At 40.0% G+C, this 20,694-nt stretch overlaps 2 protein-coding genes and 1 pseudogene across 3 annotated transcripts; 2 read left to right on the top strand and 1 right to left on the bottom strand.

Annotated features, from left to right (window-relative positions):
• Positions 1-733: 733 nt before the first annotated feature.
• On the bottom strand, positions 734-5,874 carry LOC110067309 (transmembrane protein 41A-like). 2 transcript variants are annotated; one of them, XM_089296482.1, is made up of 5 exons: positions 5,640-5,874; positions 5,350-5,506; positions 3,680-3,841; positions 2,853-2,996; positions 734-2,483 (listed from the first exon to the last, which is right to left on the bottom strand). In XM_089296482.1, exons 1-5 carry the CDS (start codon positions 5,789-5,791, stop codon positions 2,478-2,480), a joined length of 621 nt encoding a protein of 206 aa, XP_089152608.1. In that variant the 5' UTR covers positions 5,792-5,874; the 3' UTR covers positions 734-2,477. The 2 variants fall into 2 exon arrangements, with proteins under 2 accessions (XP_089152608.1, XP_089152607.1); XM_089296481.1 differs by having other exon boundaries at positions 2,858-2,996; positions 5,640-5,873.
• Positions 5,875-5,877: 3 nt separating this feature from the next.
• LOC149107325 (uncharacterized) lies at positions 5,878-8,044 on the top strand (annotated as a pseudogene).
• A 1,787-nt stretch (positions 8,045-9,831) lies between these two features.
• On the top strand, positions 9,832-20,271 carry LOC110067307 (mitogen-activated protein kinase kinase kinase 12-like). Its single transcript, XM_020774620.2, has 11 exons — positions 9,832-10,614; positions 11,747-11,938; positions 13,313-13,471; positions 14,206-14,257; positions 14,694-14,800; positions 15,465-15,573; positions 15,979-16,109; positions 17,013-17,129; positions 17,714-17,842; positions 18,383-18,971; positions 19,513-20,271. Exons 1-11 carry the CDS (start codon positions 10,169-10,171, stop codon positions 19,591-19,593), a joined length of 2,112 nt encoding a protein of 703 aa, XP_020630279.2. The 5' UTR covers positions 9,832-10,168; the 3' UTR covers positions 19,594-20,271.
• Positions 20,272-20,694: the final 423 nt, after the last annotated feature.

Raw genomic sequence — 20,694 nt, forward strand, 5'->3', positions numbered from 1 at the left:
CGTACGTACGTACGTACGTACTAGCGGGGCAGTGAGCGAGACGCGATACACGAGCGTGGAGCGCGACGACGAGCGAGAAGCGCGAGACGAAAAAAACCCGCCTGTAGTCTCACCATTGTGTCGCTCTCTGCCCCGCTAATCCTCCTGTTCTGCAGGCTATATTCGAACCTATTTGGGAGTAATATTCCGAGCAAAAGGCCTAACCACGCTTGCTGTTTTCGTACATTTTAGAACCCATTACACGGGTAACACCCTATCATCCTAAATCTGTGTTACCCAAACGCAAAGCAACGGTTACGAGCTCAATGGCTTAGTATCCTTCAATCTCGTTCCCAGAGTCTTCGTTCTCCTTGACCAGCGGTCGGAAAACGAGAGCTCTGGGAGCAACCATTTCAGGCATGCGCCATAGATGCAGACTGCGCAGTGAAACCGGATGGGCAGAATTCTGTTATTTCAAAATGGTTGCTCCCAGAGCTCTCGTTTTCCGACCGCTGGTCAAGGGGAACGAAGACTCTGGGAACGAGATATCCTTTCCAATGAGGGAAGTGCATGCGCATCGGCGTAACGGTTACTGCGCATGACTCGTTAAAAATGTTTTGTTGGAACCACTGCTGTTCTTGATGTGGAGTTTTCTTGGAAAATGCGATATGAGCCCGAACATAATATCACTGATACGACATGATTTTTTAATTTACGACTGCCTTTGTGTTGATGAATAAGAAAACAGAAAATGTAATTTGAAAGCGCTTCTTTATTTCTACGGTTTGGCTTACCGTCCACACTAATCCGTCAAGAAAACTGAGCCTTTGGAAAACGCTCTTCAAACCGGAGGAATTTGAAAACGCTGGCTTTTCGTTTTAGTGTGGAGAGAAAACATCTTGAAAACGGAGCTTTTTAAAAACAACACATCACGATAGTTATGTCATTTCCCTTCCCGAGTTTTCCTCAAACACAAATCCAAAACGACTCGTGATTGTTGCGTTTTCAATTTTCCAGGCGTAGTGTGCGCGCAGAAGATTTGACGCGCTTTCAGAGTGAAACCTCCGTTTCCAAATTTCTCCAGCGTTAAAACGTTGAAACATTAAAACATTGAAAACGCACGTGCTGTCTAAAGCCTGGTTTTCACTAGCGACGCAAGCACAAGCGCAAGCAAAAGGGATGACCCAAGTGAAAACGAAATTCGACGCAAACACAAGCACAAGCAAAATCATCTGAACCTTCCAAACAGTTTAGGCGCGAGGTAATCTGGATCCAGTGTTTTCAGTGGCCAAACACAACCACGTGTGGCAAATATCCTTGTGCATGTGTTATGCTTGATTGGTATTTCGTTTTCACCTATTGCAGCGCAAACGCAAGCATAAGCGCAAGTTTATAACCAGGCAAACAGTGAACTACACAATTAAAAAACGCCCCAAATTTCCCACTAGAATACACCAAGTGATAAATACAGTGAAACAGGACTCCCCCACCACTTTGATATCAGTTGTAATAGTAGCTAGTTGAGGATATGATTTGCTAAAAAACTATCGAAAATAATGTGGAATAAATTATTAAAAGTTGATACCACCCAAGCCTGTCCATATGAAATTATGAATATGTTTTGACAGTTTAAACCGTAGTTGTAAACGTTTGCAAACATTCTTTTCAATCTACTGAGTTAAGTTTAACTAAATAAACCATTTTCATTTATCCTTTTCCCTCCCTTACAAGGCTTCATAAATAATACAAAAGACGTAAAAAAAGTTAAACGTATCTTGTATGATTGTAAGATAAATTGCAATATAAATTTTGATCTCTTTTAAACAATTTAACAAATATATCCCCTGCTGTTGTGCGTCTGATAAGTACAATGTATTGAGATCACAAATGACATCAGAATGTGGTATGAACAAATTGAGAGTGTCACTCGAGCCGTTAGGCGACTGTATCACTGATGTCCTTACCGCATTTTGATTACAAATGACATCAAATTGTGGTATGAACAAGAAAGTGTAACTCAAGTTTTCAGGCGGGAGTGTCACTGACGTCCTTACAACAATTTTGATGTCTTCTGTGATCTGTTACTGAACTGATGCATGGTAACATGGAATCTTTCTGTGTAATATAACAAGGAAACAAAAACACAAAAATGTTACAATGCTTATGATGCCATCTATACGTCTGTTCTCCAATTGATCATAAATAACAACCTATCAAAATGCATGAATAATTTGACTTATTATTACGAAAAATTACTTTGTTGCTCATAGAAAATTTTTTAAATAACATCAATAACTTTTGGTAAATTTAATTCCTGTCTTGTCAATCTGCATGGGGTTTATTACTTTTATGGATTTTTTTCACGATTAAACCAGGCAACAATGCCATTACAGCTATACCACACAGCTTGATGACTACATCAAAAGTAAAAAGTTCATCTAGGGATGTAAGCTGTGATAAAATGCAACCAGTTTGACAGCATATAAAGTTGTATGGCATTAGACCTACAAAAGCAAAACAAGATACACAGATTACTGACTGTTGAGGGCTGTAAAGAATGTTGAAAATATTAAATAAATGTGCAGTTTCAGAAAATATTCATACTACCCCCACAGAAGGAACTGGAATTTCCTGGGAGAGGGGGCAGGCATAATTTATGACATAATTTTCCTTTGCATGATTGCAGAATCTAATTTCTTTTTTAATCGCACTCTATTAGGAGGTCTGTCAACTAAGGTCAGGTACCACCTGACAAATAATCACTTGTTTCTCAAGTAAAATAACTACTAACAGCTTTCCGCAGCTTTCCACCTAAGGTATAAGTTTAGCTAACAACAAGCCATTAAGACAATACAAATGCATCATGATCTAACCTCACCAATTAAAACTGAGAAAAAGAACTGTGTAATAGGTACTTCCAAAATTGGTGACGACATGTTCAGGAACCAATTGGGTGACATAGGAAATAATCTCAAGAACAACAGAAAGAAGAACAGGCTGTCAAGGTTCTCTTTGACCTAAGAAACAAAACAATACATGTCAGTCACCAAAAACTGAATGGGGGGGGGGGGGGGGGGGAGATGTACTCTCTTATATGGGCTACCCAGAATGCCCTGTGACACATAGGGATTCATACATACATGTATGTGCAGCCCAAAAGAGGATGGCTTTCTAGTTGTTTTGGCCAGAAATAGGGTATCGCTCTTGCCTATTTTGGTCGCAAATAGGGTATGGCTTTTGCTCTGTAGTCTTGAATTAGTTATGCTTATTTGATAAATAGAAGAATCTACATTTTTAGCCATTTTGGCCAGAAATACAATATTGATTTTGCCCATTCTGGTCACAAATAGGGTATGGTTTTTGCACTCTATTCTTGAATTAGTTATGTTTGTTAGGAGAATCTACTTTTTTCATCATTATCCAAGAGACCATCAACAAAAGCCCTTCACAATGCCTTTAACATCATTCTGAACTAGGGAACTAATTATACAAGTAGGCAGGTCCAAAACAGGGTATTGATTTAAGGGTCAGGTCATTGATAGGGTAGGGAAAATCACAGATTTTAGTCTTAAATAGGGTAACGTTTGTTGGAGCAGGCCACACACCCCCACCCAATTTGTTCAAGGGTACCCCAGGGGGGGAACGGCTACAATCATGCAGATAATCTGATCAGATGAGCCAAAGCCATTATTCCACCCACCTTGCTTTGTAATGCTTGCACTCTGTTTGGAAAATATTGTAATAAAAGAACCTTGCCAAATGCCTTGGACAGGAGATAACAAAATGTCGCGCCACACCCAGTCAAGAAACACACCAATGGGAAGCCTGCCCAGATACCAAATATCGCACCTGCCAGCAAATTCTGAAATACGGTTACAAGACAAATTTTAGCCCAAATTGCTGAATAGAGTGTGCCATTATGCCCCATGTACCCTGAGGGTAATGGCATAATGCGATGTTATAATCTCCCCCTGCTCATGAGATCTGTACAGTCAACTCTTGTCAGAGCAGACGCTCTCAGGACTGTCATTTGGTGTCCATAATGACGCGATGTTTGGTTGTGAAGTGTCACATATGAAATAATTGAAGGCTTTTGTGCAAAAAGGGTGTATATAGCATTTTGGGCCGATTTTTATTTTTTGCAGGATTGAGCTAATTTTTGGCAGACTGACTTGTTTTGACATGAAAAACATCGTTACGTAATTGTTTTTGTTGACTTGCGCTTTGTTTTTGAGAAATAACGCATGCGAAACATTCAGTTTTCCAAGGGTATCTTTTGGAGATCTTTTGTTGAGTGAAAAACAAAAGAAACCTTTGTTTTGCTAAACGATGAGGTCACCGAGGCATGGTATTTGCCGCTAGTTTTATTATTTATATAATTACGCAATTCTCTTACTGTTGCTTCATTAGCGCAAGCGAATAAGGCGCTGAACAGGCCAGATTCGAGTTTGTTTTGTCGTGACACTGGTTCAATACGAGGTTTTTTTTTTCCAGTCTATTTCTCTACTTCTTTCAAAAATCAAAACATCTATTAAAAAAAAAAAAAAAACGTGCTGTCAAAGCTGCTAAAAGTAACCGTTTAAGTTTGTGCCACGTCAAAATCCACCGGATCTTAGAATCTTGGTTCTAAACTGGTTAGAACCAAGACAAAATTACAAGGATTTGTATGGAGTAACTGAAACGTAAAAGGGCCAATATCTCACCCCCAAATGGCAATAAGATGCTGATTTTTGGCAAGTTAGCATTCTTCATCATGTACTTTCAGAATATCTCAGTAAATTCCATAATTTCATAAATTTAGTTTTTGTGACGTCATCACTTCGGTACTCTATTACAGGTATGTCATTTTGGCCACTATGTTGCAAAAGTGCAGCTGTTTTGTCAAAACAAATTTCATCCCCGTCACCCAGGCTGGAGTGTTCATATTGGGAAATTTTCAGGATGTTGATCACAAAAACCAAGATCTCAGTAACCACGCCAGCCTGGCTACTGATATCAACACATCAAAATTTTTACCAATGAAAGAGTGGCGAGGCGAGATCTCAGAAACTGAGCCAGCCCGGTTGACCGGGTTTATATGAAGAGACCCTATTAAGTAAGTAGTATGGAGTTGTGAGTTATGTGTGTGAAATTGTTGTGTATGCATGTGATCAAGAGTTTTGATGTGCAGGCATGTTGCACATGCATAATGCATGTGAGTAGGCAGGTACTCATGCACATCATCATCTCTGTTGACATGGTCATCATCACTGTTATCACGATCACGATAACCATTAAAACAGTCATTGCTGGCGCTGTAATCGTTGGTCGGTCAAACTTAAGTCTACGTTGTGATACAATGTTCCTAATCCCCCTTTGACGTTAACTTACCATAAATACAGATCCTGGAATTGCAAACGTCTGTTTGTACAAATATGCGCTACAGAACAGCAGGAAAACGTAGCCAAAGTTCTCTCTTCTGTATTGTTTCAACAGACTGGCTAAAGACTTCAAATCATCCAAGTCACTTGGAAAATGTAATTCATAACTACAAAAGCATAAATAGGGGAAAAAATATTATTTTCTCTACAGCCAAAATAACATTGCCTTAGTTTGTCACTCGTAGTGAGAGAGAAGTTGTTTAAAATGTGATCGTCAGAATTCTCGACGAGAAAGCTTACCTTTCGCTTTGGTTGGTACCTGCGGAGAAATTTGCATTGAAAGGTGGTCTACACATCGACAACAGTGTCAGGAATAGAGTTGCCGAGAAAAAAGTTGAGCCGATCCCTAGAATACAGAAGACAGTTCTCTCTGTTTCGGACATTGTTTTCATCTCTCGTTTTTACGGCAAATAAGCTACAAATTGTCCAGTATTTCACTAAAACTCGGAAACGGCCGCCATATTGCTTTGTTGCCTCGCCAGATTGCAAGGTCCATGCCTCTACGTGTTATCGCGTGATTTTCAGTGTCCAATGACGGAGTTGATAGTTTTAAAAAGCACTGATGTCACGCAATGTTGGATTAGTATTTTATTTGCATCATACGTTTCATCATAAGTTCTAGTGTAGCTTTACAGATGGCGTTTCCTCTGCAGCACGACACATTTCACGGAACTAGGCATGCTAAAGATCCAGACCACGGATTTTTCATGCTAAACGGATTGACATGGATGCAAAAGGAAGAAAAATTCTGCGACGTGACTCTGAAAATTGGAAAGAGCGAAAGCTTCGTGCCCATCGCGTCGTATTGGCGTTGTCCAGCCGCTACTTTGAAGCACTTCTTGGGACGAACTGGGAAGAAAGCAGATCAGAAGAAGTGGAACTTCTTGGATTTGATGAAAGTGCCGTCACGAACTTAGTGAGGTTTGCATATTCGGGAAGCATTGAAATCACGAAAGACAATGTGCAATTCTTGCTCGAGGCCTCCAATTATCTCGGAATAGAATTTGTACAAAAAGCATGCACAGGCTTCATCTTGGACGAACATCTTGATGCGGATTCATGTTTGGGCGCACTACAGATTGCAGACATGTTTGCCTTGGAGCCGTTGAGAGAAGAAGCGAAGCGATACGCTCTGCGACACTTCACAGAGGTTTCCATGAAGCAGGATTTTGTAAATCTACCATTTCAATTATTATCAGAGCTTCTTAGAAGCGAATCTCTTCGCGTTGTGGTCGACGGTTTAATTCCTAGCGTGGAGGAAAGGGAACGCGTTGTTTTACAAGCGGTGTTTTGTTACGTAAAACACGATCTTGAAAAGCGTGCAAATTACTTACCACAGCTTTTATCCCTTGTTAGACTTCCGACTCTATCAAGACAACATCTTAAAGAAATCGCCAAAGACAATCTTATAGCAAGCTGTGGATGCAGAAACATGTTTGACAATGCACTTCGAATGAAAAGAAATGCGGAATCCGGGACTGATTCGGGTAGCGCGAACTCAAGTTGGGCCAGGAGCAGAGATTTTGCTAAATGTGTGGTTACTTGGGGGCCATCCTTTGCCAGCAATCAACAGAGCCTTTGTGAGACATCGGTTTTCACTGAGAAAAACGATCTCGAAGATGCCGATTCGAGTGAGGGTGTCTACATCAACGGAATAACAGTATGGGCACAGCATTTGGATATCGATGGCAAGCAATTTGTGAGCGGATTAGAAGTCTTTTACAGCAATAATAAGAAGAACATGTATGGTGTTAAAACGGCGCTGAAACAAAATGAAATTCGTCTTAAAGAGAGTGAAAGGCTTGTTAAAGTCGTAGTTCAAGCTAGCACAGTGGTAAATGCACTTACATTTTACACCAACAAGCGAAACATTGATCGCAATATGAAAATATTTCGTGGATCCGACGGAATTCCTATACGGACTGATCGGCCAATCGGTTGGCATGGGTTCCTAGTTGGAGTTGGCGGCGCTATTGTTGACTTTCACGGGCACTCGGCAATCGCTCGGCTTCAGTTTGCATGGAGAACGTTTTTTCTCAATGATGAAATGCCAATGTTTGAACACCTAATAGGTAAATGCGAAATTTGTGACAAAGGCAGTGAATGCGACGGAAATGACAAAGGTAATGATGATGATGACGACGACGGCGACGAAGACAACCACGATGATGATAACGACGACGACAACGAAGAAGACGACGACGACTTTCGTGATGATGATGATGATGATGATAATGATGATGACGAGGAGGAGGAAGAGGAGGACGAGGAGGAGGAGAATCAGGAGCACGAGGAGGACTACGAAGAGGAAGACGAGTAATATGAAAGCCGGATATAGTGATGACTGAGTGTGTATTAGTCCATAATCACCAATGATGGCTATATATTATGTTAATGGTGATAGTGACAATGGCAATGACAATGGTGACCCTTTCTTTTGGCAGAAATGAAATATGACAATGATGTAGACATCAGAAATGTAGGTGCAGAATCGAACCCAGTAGTCTTGCAGTCACGCGATGTGATTTCCATTCAGAGAGAAACTTGTTGATTTATTCCATCTTTCAGCAACTTTTGAAATTAAAAATGTAAGTAGACGAGTATACGAAACGTCAAGTTCAGTATTAAAATGCGTTGGAATACAATGTTTATCACCGCCGTTATTGGTGTTATATTCTCAATCAAGCTTCGATGGTCTAAGAATAGGAGTTTAACAACCACAAGAAGTTTATTAAGACACGGTTATATGTCAGTGTTCAAGGTCGATGCCATCGTCGTCCCAGGGTCTCCTCCACTGTGGAAAGTAGAGGAAACCCTGGGGACGAAGTTGATGTCGTTTCTCGTGGGGTGTGATGGGAGGCGACAATTTTTAAGGTAGGGTTATAGCATTTATTCATTGTACTGCAATATCTAGGGGGAGGGGGGAGGGGGGCTCCCATATGAAAAGCTCGGGGATGCTCGTTAGAAATTGGAATTAAACCGCTCAAAGTTAAGAGACCAACATGGGCGTCTCTCGAGCTTTATAAGACCCCTAAAAGATACCACTTTAAAACGGACAGACAGCATTTTTTTAAATTTGTAATTCGTTTCTCTAGCTCAAACCAAACAGGTACCTTGACGGCTGAAATAAATAGCAGCATTTTGTCCAGAAGACTCTGAGTGAGAGTGACGAGTATCCCCGACCTTTTCACATGGTAGTCACCGCCCCCCCCCTCCCCCCCCCCAACCTGGTTCAATGTACCGGTTTCCTCAGTTTTCTCCGTTGTCTTTCCGATTTTATGCTTGGTGGCTTCATATAATCGACACCACAACCAATGTGATGAGTTTAAAAACCTGACGTGAAGAATTCCTAGACTGTTTAAAATGGAGATGTTAAAAGAAAAAAAAAATCGATATTTTAACCACCTTTGTGTAGTTTGTTTTCCTTATTGTCAAACTGTTATCATTCTAGGATCGAAAATAAACATCGCGAGAGAGAGTGCAAGCTTTGCCGGGTTGACTCTGACCGCCGGTTATTTATGATACGATTTTCCACGCGCCGTATAAAGAAGGGTAAAGTACAGAGTTGAACGAGACCCAGATAGCTATTAAACAACAACAAATTTAAAACACTATCCCTTCTGCCAAGAAAACACTGTAACTTCGACTAAACAATCCCGCTGGCAATTTAATTGACCCTCCCGTTGTTAACTCTCCTGTTGTTTACACGCATTCCCCAATCGAGAACTTTCTTTTTCCTTTCTTTTTTTTTTCTTTTACTTTCTTCTTTTCCTTTCCCTTGATAGGAAGATGAACGAGTGGAATAGTGATTGCTATATCTGTTATTTTTTATGGCCTTCCTGTGAAAATATATGTAAAAAAAGTTCGTTTATTTACATTCAAATCAATGACAAATTTCATTCGCGACAATGACAAGCAGATATAAGAGGAAGTTCTAGGGGCCATTTGTTTGATCGAATTCCTGGCATATTTTAAGCTTGCGTGAAATTTATGACCAGTTAAGCACTCGGAATGGCTATCGTGCATAAATTAACTTAGCGTGAAGAATAAGAAAATAATAATGATAATAATAATAATAATTTAAAAAAAAGAAAATTTGAAAGACGCATTCGTACTTTTAACCTCCAAAGGCCGCGAGCAATGATGCCTTCGCAAAGACCAAACGATCGAAAGAGTGTGAATTCATAAATTCCGTACCACTGTAGTGAATTTAGTGGCAGGATATATGGATTAAGCGAACGGAATAATTTCTACTGGTACCCTGAATAAAATATAATGAACCAATTAGAGGAAACAAGAATCTTCCTGGTACAAAATGTTGTGCGCTTCGTTATTTGACCTGCCATGTTTTTATTTGCCAAACCATTGGGTTGAAGAAGGCCACCTGTTTCTCGCACTGTGATTGGCCAGCGTTTGTTGACAAACTGATCAGCCCTACATTGGTTTACCTGTCACATGACACGGCCGTGAGTTATAAACATCGACTTCTCATGCGAAGATTTGCGGGCTTTCCTTGACGTAAATATGAGATAATCTTCCTGCGAAAGTGTTTTATTCCGAAAACGAAACGTTGACAAGCTCAGAGTGTCCGGAGTGAAGTGTCATCTTAATTTTTTTCGCACAGAAAATGAAATTTTATCTTTGCTCGAGGTTTCTCCTATAGCCGATCGAGCACGGACTCATTTGCCATGAAAGGTGTTAAGCTTATCGTGAAAGGACAAGGAGTAAGAGGTTAGGATGGCCTATTGTTGGTGTTAAAGAAGTGAAATATGAACGTTAAAGACGAAGACTTTACGAGAAGCGAGAAAATCAATTCTCTGGAGAAAAATGGCGGGCTTTCCCCGGGGAGCAAGCCCAAACCTGCGGGAGATAATTTCTTGGCAAAACCGGCGGACTGCGAAAGTCAGGCTTCATCGAACAAAGATTATCCGACGAATTCTACCTCGCTTAGTGGCCTGTTACGAAGGTTGCTAGGTTGCTTAAGGCCTGTGTGGACGATTCTAGGAAAGGCTTCCAAAGAACAGAAGTCAGACCCTTGGATAATTCCATTCGACGAAATAGCCGAATTAGAATGGTTGGGTTCGGGGGCGCAAGGGGCCGTGTTTCTGGGACAATATGGAGGCCAACAAGTTGCCGTGAAAAAAGTCCGTCGCGAAGCGGACACCGACATTAAACACTTGCGGAACATAAATCATCCCAACATTGTCAAATTCAGGTGAGAATATTTATTTGTTTCTTAGCTTTGATGTCAAAGAAACATTGTTGAATGGGAGGGCAGACATGACTGGTACCCAAGACAGTTCAAGGTCACAATGAGAAATTAAATTAAAATTTAAGTCTTATTTTGTTTAGTTAGCTTCCTCCAGATGGTCTATATATAAGTTTTTACAGTGTCACTAAATCTAACCCAGAAATTTCAAATCTAAGATAATTTAAAGAAATTAGTTTTTGAATTAGTGGGTTATAAGTTGTATAAATAAATAATGTTGATTGGTGCTGTACATGAAGTTTTCCTTGCGTTGATTGTTTCTTAATAAAGATGTGTAATCATTGAGTGATACAAACTCCCCTCCAAAAACTTCTCTGACCGGTGATGATCTAACTTTCACGACCCTCTACAAGCTGGTATGAAGCTCTTAGTACCACAAACTACCAGTCTATATGCATTGTTTACCACTTACATGGAGAAACCGGTTCATTGACGGTTGTGCAAATGGTAAGCAAAAATGCGTGATGGTAAGTTACATACATACATATAGACATACTTTATTTGGTCTCGCAGGTGAAAAAAAAAAAAAAATCTGTGCAGCCGTTGGCTGTTCCAGTTAGATTGGCCATTTACCATTTTCTCAGAAAAAAGACCATAAGAGACTAGGACGGGTTCAATCTCGAAGCTGGCAGTGAGGAATTGCAAATGGTAAGCACATTTCCCGGTTGGATGTTTTGGTTGGAAATTTTGGACTACCTTTCAAGACATTCCATTTATTTCGAAAATTTTATGGCCAATCAAGCCAAAATAATCTTACCATTGAATTTACATTCTGACCAAAATTTTCTGAAATTTTTGGTTAAATGGTTAACAACCCATATTATAGAAAACTAGTTCATGGAAGTTTAGCATACAATATGCCATGTTCACTATATCAATATTGTAACATGACTCCGAGGGTTTCAAGTCAAAATTGCAAATTTTTGAAGTTTCTTTTGTCTCTCAATTTCCAAAAGAGACTTGGATACAAAGAAAACAACACCAGATATAGCAGTTTGTCCTGAAAGCCCAGGAGCCATGTTAGAATACTGATACACTGTATATCAAATGTGGCCTAATTTATTCCTTGTGATTTCAGAGGGATATGCAATCAAGCCCCAGTCCACTGTATTATCATGGAATTCTGCCCTAATGGTCAGCTGTATGAGGTTTTACGCAATGGCCGACAAATCACACCTTCCTTACTGATAAAGTGGTCAAAGCAGATTGCAGATGGCATGCACTATCTTCATCTTCACAAAATTATTCATAGGGATTTGAAGTCACCTAAGTAAGTTGCTAAGAATGTGGTGTTTCAAAAAATATCCATACTCACTCCCCCCACAGAAAGGATTGGAATTCCCCGGGGAGTGGGGGCTCTGTAAGGCCAAAAAATTTAAAGAAATGTATGAAGCTTAATTATTGAAATTTCCAGTGAGAGGTGGGGGGGGGGGGGGCGTCAGGGGTTTTATTAAGGGCTGGGCACTGGGGAAATTGACCGGTGGTAAGGACAATTTTGCCTGCCTGGTTTGACCATCTAGAGGAAAGTTTTTCTTCTTCAAATAGTTTTGCCCGCCTGTGAAAACCAGTTGTCCTCCTGCTGAAAAAGTTAATGAAACCCCTGGGGGGGGGGGGGGGGGGTCTTATAAAAAAAAAACCTATTCTATGGGAGAGGTATGGTTATTTTCTGGAACTACACAATTTAATGTGTATGTTTTAGGTTAGTTTGTTCTTTAGGTCAGAATGATTTCAACCTAGATGAATTTGCTTCGACCTAGGTTAAATTTTTCAAAGCAGTTTATTATTATTATAATTATTATTTTTCACTTTTATTAAGTTTGGGTAAATTGGGGGTCCTTAAAAGGAATAACATGCACACTACTTACCCCCATCAGTTCCTACACCCTACCAGGATCCCATATCAACCCCCCCCCCTCCCCAAACTTAACCCTGAACCCCCTTGATCTTTTTTCTATTTATTTTGTACTCACCCAGATTTGAACTACTGATCTCTGACTTTGTAGTCCACTTTCATCTCAACTAGACCAAGTGAGCAATTGTTGCAAATTTGCTCAAAGTTGTTGGTCTAACAAGTTATTGGTCTGGAACTCCCCCTTCCCTGTTGACACCTTGGTTGAAATCTGGCCTAAAGAACAAGCTGACCTTCAACATGTTTACAAACAACTACAAGTAGTTCACTTTACCACTGTCCCTTCTCCCTTTCCACTGTTTAGAGAAATCTTGAAGAAACACAGAATTTTCTTAGCTTATAGGTAGATATTATAACAAATTATCAAAAAGTATGATTTATTAACGTCTTTGAAAAGACAGACTTTTTGGGTGTATATAACCCTTCTTCAGTGTTCAGAAAACTGTTATACTACTCAATTGTAATCAGACATTGAATTGAATTGAAGCCTGTGCGTATGTAAATAGTACATAGCGCGTACAAAATGCATGTCTGAACACTGTACAAGGGTTATACACCCAAAACGTCTGTTTCTTCAAAGACTTTTATGACACTTGTTAGTAAGTTGTTATAATATAAACCTATAAGCTATTTAACTGCAAGTGTCACGCATCTTTAATGGTTTTTCCATTCACCAGTCATAATTATTTTTCTTATACCAACTGTACTGTTTTATATGTCCTTTGTTTGTTGCAGTGTCCTTGTTGGAGAAGATGACCTGCTTAAAATATCTGACTTTGGTACTTGTAAGGAGTTTAGTGAGAAGAGTGCAAAGATGACATTTGCTGGAACAGTTGCCTGGATGGCCCCTGAGGTTATCAGAAATGAGCCTTGCTCAGAGAAAGTTGATGTGTGGTAAGATTTTGAAATGGCTTTTGTGGTGTTGCAACTTTCTGGAGTTAACAGCAATCATAAAATTTTATTGCTACTTAAAGGGAGGGGAGGGGGTGGTTACTTTCAGAACTTTACAATATAGTTACTAACAATAAAATGGCAGTCTAAATTTCTGTAGTCTATTATGGTTTACCACTAAATTTTCTCAGATTCTTAGTCTTTTAAAATGATCATGCAATGCAATAGTGTTCATTCAGCAGAGAGACACTATCTGCCCATAGTGCCTGTCTGAGGAAAATATCTGGATACATGTAGATAGTACCCGTCCATGAAAAGTTTTCTGTAAACAAGCGGCCTTATAGGAAAAAAAATTGAAAGACACAATTTGTCTGCATGTTTTCTTTTTCAAATTTTAAATTTGGCTTTTCACGGCTGTCATCTATAAAAGGTTAAAAATAATCAATATGATTTTTGAACTGGCATGTGGAAGAAAATTTAGTGGTGAACAATAAAGGTAATAGTAAGAGTGTTTATGTCTCGGAACTATCAGCCTGATAGTTGCCCCTTGCAAATTTGATGTTCTTAAAACTAGCATATTTGCCCTCCAAGCTTCGGCTAAGTTTGGGTAAATATTTGTTTTAAGAACATCAAATTCCGCTGGGCAACTATCAGCTGATAGTTCCTAGACATAAACACTCTATTGTTTAAATACATGTAGTCACCAGCTAAAATTACTTGTCTGTTTGAATACTCAGGTCTTTTGGTGTCCTTTTGTGGGAACTGCTTACAGGGGAGATGCCATATAGGGTAGGTGCAAATTACACATTTTTTCCCTTAAAAATACACCCGTTGGTTCTATTAGAGGAATTAAACAAATTTTCTATTAAAGTACTGTAAGTGCTTCGATGCCCCCACCCCCCCCCCCCCCCTTCGACATGTTTGGTATTTTGTAGTCCTTGGTAACTGAGTCCTAAGACTGTAGAAATCTACGTAGACACCAAGGATATAGCTGAGGACCAGCTGCCAGCTTATTTTACCAGCTGGAATTTCACAAGAAAACAAAAACTTGAGGTAATTTTGAAGGTGCAAAGTCCAGAAGAGCCAGCTGGGCTTATTACTGAACCACCTTAGTGTTGTCTTTAGCTTCATCCCTGAGAAACAGCAAATTAAATGTTCAAGATATTCATTGATTTAATTTTTTTTTCCTTACATGTTCTCTTTTGTTTTGTACATTTTATGACAGGATGTCGATTCATCTGCCATTATTTGGGGTGTTGGTAGCAACAGCTTACATCTTCCAGTACCAACCACATGTCCAGAGGGCTTTAAACTGCTTATGAAACTCTGCTGGTAATGTTGATGATTAGTTAAAAGCTTCATTACAATCATTCTAAATGTCAGAATAAATTAATGTAGATTTTACAATTTGATATACAATCTTAGATTGACTGGGAGAAATTTGGGAGGCTCTTAAACAGTCATAACATTGAACATGGTCCTGCAGGGTACTAAATGTGAATTTTTGGGTGTGGTCCCGTGCCACTAACCTATACCAGACTGTTTACCAGACCATGCCAAGCAGCATTCTAGTCTAAACACAAACTCCCTTTCCTATCCCAGACATAATATTTTCCAGAAACCCCATCACCATTACAGCCAGTAGTTTTTAAAGTGGCCATAAAGAATAAATTTGTATTCTATCATTTCGCATTTTATGTAAGGTAGAAGGTTAGGTCTGCATCAGGCCAGTGGCCTATACAGCCAGAGCTTATGATAAATTCAGGTTTCTGTAGTATTAAGTGACTAGTAGTAATTCTACCCCCCCCCCCCCCTCCCTGGATGGGACTCTAGTCTATCACAGGACCACCTCCCCCCAGCATTAAATTTGCAAACATCCTATTTTTCATATCAGCATAAGGCCTGTTGGCTAATCCAATTTGCTTGTTTACTTTTTCTCTGATGTGTTAATACTACCAAATACATGTGTAAAGGTAAATCTTGTGTTTCCATGTAGGAATAGCAAACCAAAGAATCGTCCATCATTTCAGCAAGTGCTTCTTCATGTAGAGATTGCTGCAGGGGATGTGCTCAAAACACCACAAGAAATTTACCTCAACAAACAGGTCAGACAAAACAAAACAAAGAAAAGAAAAACTTAACTAAACTTAGCGAAATTCACTTACTTTCAAAGATTTTGCTTTCCCAAACAAGATGCTATGAATGTTTTAAGAAATCTCTTTTTCTTAGTCATTACCTTTAGAAATACAATGGAACCCTTCCTTATGGCCACCCCATTAATACGGGCACCCTGTAAATATGGCCACTTAGATATTTGTAGCCGGATTAGCACACTTCCACTGTAGATGCTAGGTTTTCCCATCAATTAACATTATGTACATGTGCGCTAGCTAGTGTACATTAATGCTGTTAGAGCTGATAGCTCCAGAGTCTTCTACTCCAAGGTGTGTAGCATCAACATAACAGTGTCATTTGCTTGCTAAAAAGTAAAATGTTTTTATACTATGTAGATTACATGGAGGGGAGAAATCAAAGAGCAGTTTGAAAAGATGAAGAACAGAAGTAGTGCACACATGCAGAACCTTCATCAGCTTCAACAACTTGACGAGGAGCTGATAAGGAGAAGGAAAGAAGAGTTAAGGTAAAGTGTTGTTACTACATGGAGTATTAAGTACAGTCAAACCTTCTGTAAGTGGACAGCCTTAGGACCAGGTGTCGGCTTATGGGAGGTTAAAAATGCAGTGTTTGTCTGTGTCCACCTACGGGAGGTGTTCACGTATTTATGGTGGCTGGTAGCAAAGGTTTGACTGAACCTTTAGCTTTGTCTGGGGTAATACTGCCTGCTGACAATGTTTTTTGAACTGACACCCTTTCCCATCCCTAAAACATTTATGTTGTTCTAGATAAACTGACATTAATACTAGAGCATTATAGTCTGCCTCATGATGTGGTCACTTGCGATGCAGATCGCAACATTTTCACTGCATTCCACTGGTAACGATCTACACGTACGTCACAAACTGAGTGACCACATGAGCGATCACATCAAGACAAACGATAGTTAATACTTTGTTATGTACCATATATATATATTCTTAGCCACAATGAACAGTGACAACCTCTTAATATGACATTAAATCAACATTGTATTTAGGATGGAGAGAGGGAGGAAAAAAAACCTTTGTTAAACAAAGGAGTGTAGAAGGTACATGTAGGTGGCATGGGTCAAGTTCTCCAGGTCTGCACACTGGTTGGGACCATTATAATTATTCTATTCTTTAGCAAGGCACTCAACACTGATTGTCTCTCTACACCCATCCAATGATCGAGTAGCTTCTTATCCAAGGGACTAATAAATAAATACTCTTATTTGCTTCATGCTGTGCAAAATAGTGCAAATGAAGATAAGCTTCAGATATCTCCGTCACCCGCATGACCTTTGTGTAGCCTTAACTTGGCTGCCATAATATTTTTTGTAACCTGTACAGCCTTACACATTGTTGACAAATCTCTGAGAAAATGTCTTTTGACCTTTTGTTTTCAGACATGCTAGGGACATCAGAGTCCACTATGAGCAGAAACTGGAGAGAGCCAACAATTTGTATCAAGAACTGAATGAATGCATGCAACATCTAGAAGCAAGAGAAAGAGAACTTCTCAGGTGATGAAGTGGTACTAGAAACATCTACACGTAATCTTCTTGTGCATTAGAATATTTTACTATACAGACACTAGATACAAGTGTTTTCTTGGAAAATACACCACTCATTAAATTCTTTCAAAACTACATCCAGAACCCGAGTTGCATATTTTCCATGTTCTCACTAGTGAGGATATTGATGACTTAATTTCAAGCTTTGTGACGTTTGTTTGTGTTAACAGTCAGTGATTGTCCATACAATGACAAGAAAATTATCTGAATTTTATTTTCTTGTGTTAAAACAAGGTTTTACTCGTTGCGCTTGTTCATAAAATATGATTCTTACCACTCCAAAATAAAGTTCATATCTTTTTCATATCTATGTCTGAATGTCCTCTCTGTATGGTTATAACTGTGTAGCTCTCTGGATCATTGTCCACTTCAATCTTTCCCGCCACTTCGATCTTCCTCGCCTTAACTAGAGAATTTTGAAGTCACTCTGCTGATAGGACTCAGGGTAGTTGCCAACCTACAAATGATGCTTCATAATTTTGCAGTAATTGAGAATCAGGTGATAAAGTTTTGTTTGTGACTTTTTTCCATAGGCGCGAGCGCCAACTCAAACTTGTAAACAGCAAGAAGAGGGTAATTAAGTCAGAGCTGAAGGCACGTGCAAATGCTGTGGAGAAGGTGTTATCTAATCAGCCTGCTGGCAAACTCCAGTCCTCAAGCTGGTGAGTAAGTGAGGGAGGGAGGTATGGGGGAAGAGGGGCAGCAAAAGGGGGGGGGGAGAGGTAAGGGAAGAGAGAAGTAAGAAGGGAGGGGTGGGTGGGTTATGAGTAAGAGAGGTACAAAGAGTCACATTTAATATTTGTAAGCGGTGAGCTAGGTTAATGGGCTATATTCATTTTCTCGGTTTTGGACTGGAACTAGCTTGCAAGTGAGGCTTATGCGGGGTGTCCTCATTCAATGATACTTTCCCATATGAGCCTCTATTGCACGCTAGTTCCAGTCAATACCTGGAATACGAATATGGTCTATTAGGAAGGCGCATAACTTTATAATGACTGACAGTGGGTAACTCATTAGACCTGTCAGAGGAAAAAAATGGCCGGGAAAAATAGTCAGTCGACTGAGGTCCCAATTTACACATGTCATTTTACTAACTCTTTTTTTGCTTTTTTTTATGATCTGTGAAAGATTAAGAAAGAAGGTATCGGACGCTGACACAGACACTTACAGTATACTTATAATTTGCGTTTCCTTTGCTTTAGTCCCAACACCTCCAGCAGTTCCAGCAGCCCGATAGAACGTAACTTCTGGCCTCAAGAGGATGATAGTGAAGAGCAAGAGAGGCAAAGCTACGCCAGAAGGATAAAAAGAAGTCGCAGCTGTCTGAGCAAATCTAAACGCCGGAGATCCCCAGGGACATTAAAATCAGGGGCTCAGAATGTAGACGAATTTATATCCGTTAAGGGGTCCAGTTCGGGACACAAAAAGGGACCTTGTTATCATGGCCATTCATGGTCCGGTACTGACGAAATGACCCATTGTAGCTGCAGTGACAGTGACTATAATCGAACTGGGTGTAGGCACACTAGTAAAGAGTGTCCCTACACAGCAGGGTCCCCTAGTATTAGTATCCCAGGAAGGAAAGCGAAAAAGAGAAAGCGATGGAGCTCACACTCGGACAGCTCGTCCGAGAATAAACTTCCTTCGCCTCGGGAGTCGTCGTCGGATGAAATGTCCGATCTCGAACCTCAGTTTATCCCGAAGCTGACGAACGATTCGATTGAGTTGACGGAGGATGAGCAGTTTCGAAACGTAATCCTCCAATTTTCGGAGTCGTGTCTAGATGAAGAGGTGAGTACTCTCAATTAAACTACAGCTAAACCTCTGAACAGCGGCCATTCTTGGAAAAATTTACTGGACGTTGCAAAGAGGGTTCAGTAAGAATCCTAGCCGTTGTAAAGAGTTACCTGTTAGCAAATGTTCGACTATAGTGCAACGTGCTTAACTGGCAGTCGAGATCTGTGAAGAGGACAAAACTACTCAGCCTACTGGGGAACGGAATGCCCCTCCCCAGTACCGGTAGTAGAATTCCTCGGGCAGAGGGATAGTATTGAGCCTAAGAACAAATAGGAAAAGGCCTTGTTGCTTAAATCTGAATCTTTCCGTGTAAAGTGCTATGATCAAAAGACTTAGAAGATGAAAGAGAGTACAATGTGCGGAAGCTCACAGCAGAAAGGTCGTTAATCTACAACTACTTGTAGTTCTCAAGTAGACAGAATTAGGTTTTTTCGGTCACTTGAAGGCATTCCTTGTGCTTCAAATGAATGCGACACTAAAAAAAAGCCGCACTGGTTATTTGTTTGCAGTAACTTGATTTCTTGTTTCCTTGCAGTCCTGCGTTCAGGGAGAGAACAGAGGGGCAATCACCTCGGAGCTCTCAGGCAAAGATCACGTGATTCAAGCATCTTCCTGACTCACCAATATACAAAGAAAAAAAAATAGAGAGAGAGTTATTCTAATTTATCACAAATTATTGATTCGCTGCTGGGCAGCGGCTTTTGATAAAAGCTAAGCATGGCTGGTACCCAGACGATTTGCAGCTTAGTCCGGTAGGGGAGAACCAGGAGGAGGCTATTGCGTAATAGTGAATTGGCGGCAGCTGCACATAACAAGCAACGCGATTCGATCTTACTCGACCGTGATCCGAGCCCAGGATCATTTTAGCCAGTGTTGTTGCTAAGTTACAGGAGACATTCTCAAGGTGACTCGAGAGCTTCCTTATTTCCAGTGCTGTTGTGTGAGTGATCGGTAAAAATCGAAAGATCATCAACTTTTCAGCCCGTTTCGATCGTCCGTTGTGCTGCTTTTAAAGGCTTTCAATGCAAGATCTACTCACTGCATTCACGATTCGATTCACAATAGTGAGCTACTGTAGTTAGTTTTTGTGTACGTAAGAATTCATGTAAGTCCAGTAGTTATATATGCTGTAGTATTGTCGTGTTGTTTCAGAAATTCTTGTATCTCACTGTATTTTAATTGTAGAAACACAAGTGGCTGGCTCACCGATTTTTGGTTAAACCATAAAATAACCACAGGAAATAATAATGTATGTATTTACTTATGCAAATTAAAACATAGTCTTTGTACCAAAGTTACGTGTAAGAAGCGCACGTTTAAAGAGTTGCACCAAGCTCTTGACTGCCTACTGTGCCCTACACACGCATGAACGACTTTAAAAGGCATGGCCATTTTTAAACATTGTACAATGCAATCTGACTTATTGTTAGGGTAAAGGCAAATTTTTTTCTTCATACCTGTAAATGACGCGTTATGGCGAAACAAAAAAGGATGACACTGACCTTTTCAAAATTTTATGTCCAGTACGTATATATACCCGGGTTTAAGCTTTCTCGCACTTATTTGCAATGTATCGTATCTGCTGCTCAGAAATTTCCTTATCTTCCGCTTTCTCCCCTGCTTCTCTCCTCTTTCTTTTTACCTCACCCATCCAGTGTTCTCTATTCCGTCACGTCCCTGGGAAGCATCTATTTTCTTTAACTCCCCGAGTAACACT

This window comes from Orbicella faveolata, unplaced genomic scaffold, assembly GCF_042242905.1.
Source record: "Orbicella faveolata isolate gen_17 unplaced genomic scaffold, um_ofav_v1 contig_27, whole genome shotgun sequence".
NCBI lineage: Eukaryota > Metazoa > Cnidaria > Anthozoa > Scleractinia > Merulinidae > Orbicella > Orbicella faveolata.

Bases quoted from the DNA above. Each gene is read 5' to 3' on its own strand.
- LOC110067309 (XM_089296481.1), bottom strand. From the start codon at position 5,791: ATGAAAACAATGTCCGAAACAGAGAGAACTGTCTTCTGTATTCTAGGG. The intron at 5,507-5,639 runs GTAAGCTTTCTC...ATGCTTTTGTAG, and splicing joins GGTACCAACCAAAGCGAAAG to TTATGAATTACATTTTCCAA. The intron at 2,997-3,679 runs GTGGGTGGAATA...TTTGTTTCTTAG, and splicing joins TGCAAGCATTACAAAGCAAG to GTCAAAGAGAACCTTGACAG.
- LOC110067307 (XM_020774620.2), top strand. From the start codon at position 10,169: ATGAACGTTAAAGACGAAGACTTTACGAGAAGCGAGAAAATCAATTCT. The intron at 15,574-15,978 runs GTCAGACAAAAC...TATACTATGTAG, and splicing joins AAATTTACCTCAACAAACAG to ATTACATGGAGGGGAGAAAT. The intron at 18,972-19,512 runs GTGAGTACTCTC...GTTTCCTTGCAG, and splicing joins AGTCGTGTCTAGATGAAGAG to TCCTGCGTTCAGGGAGAGAA.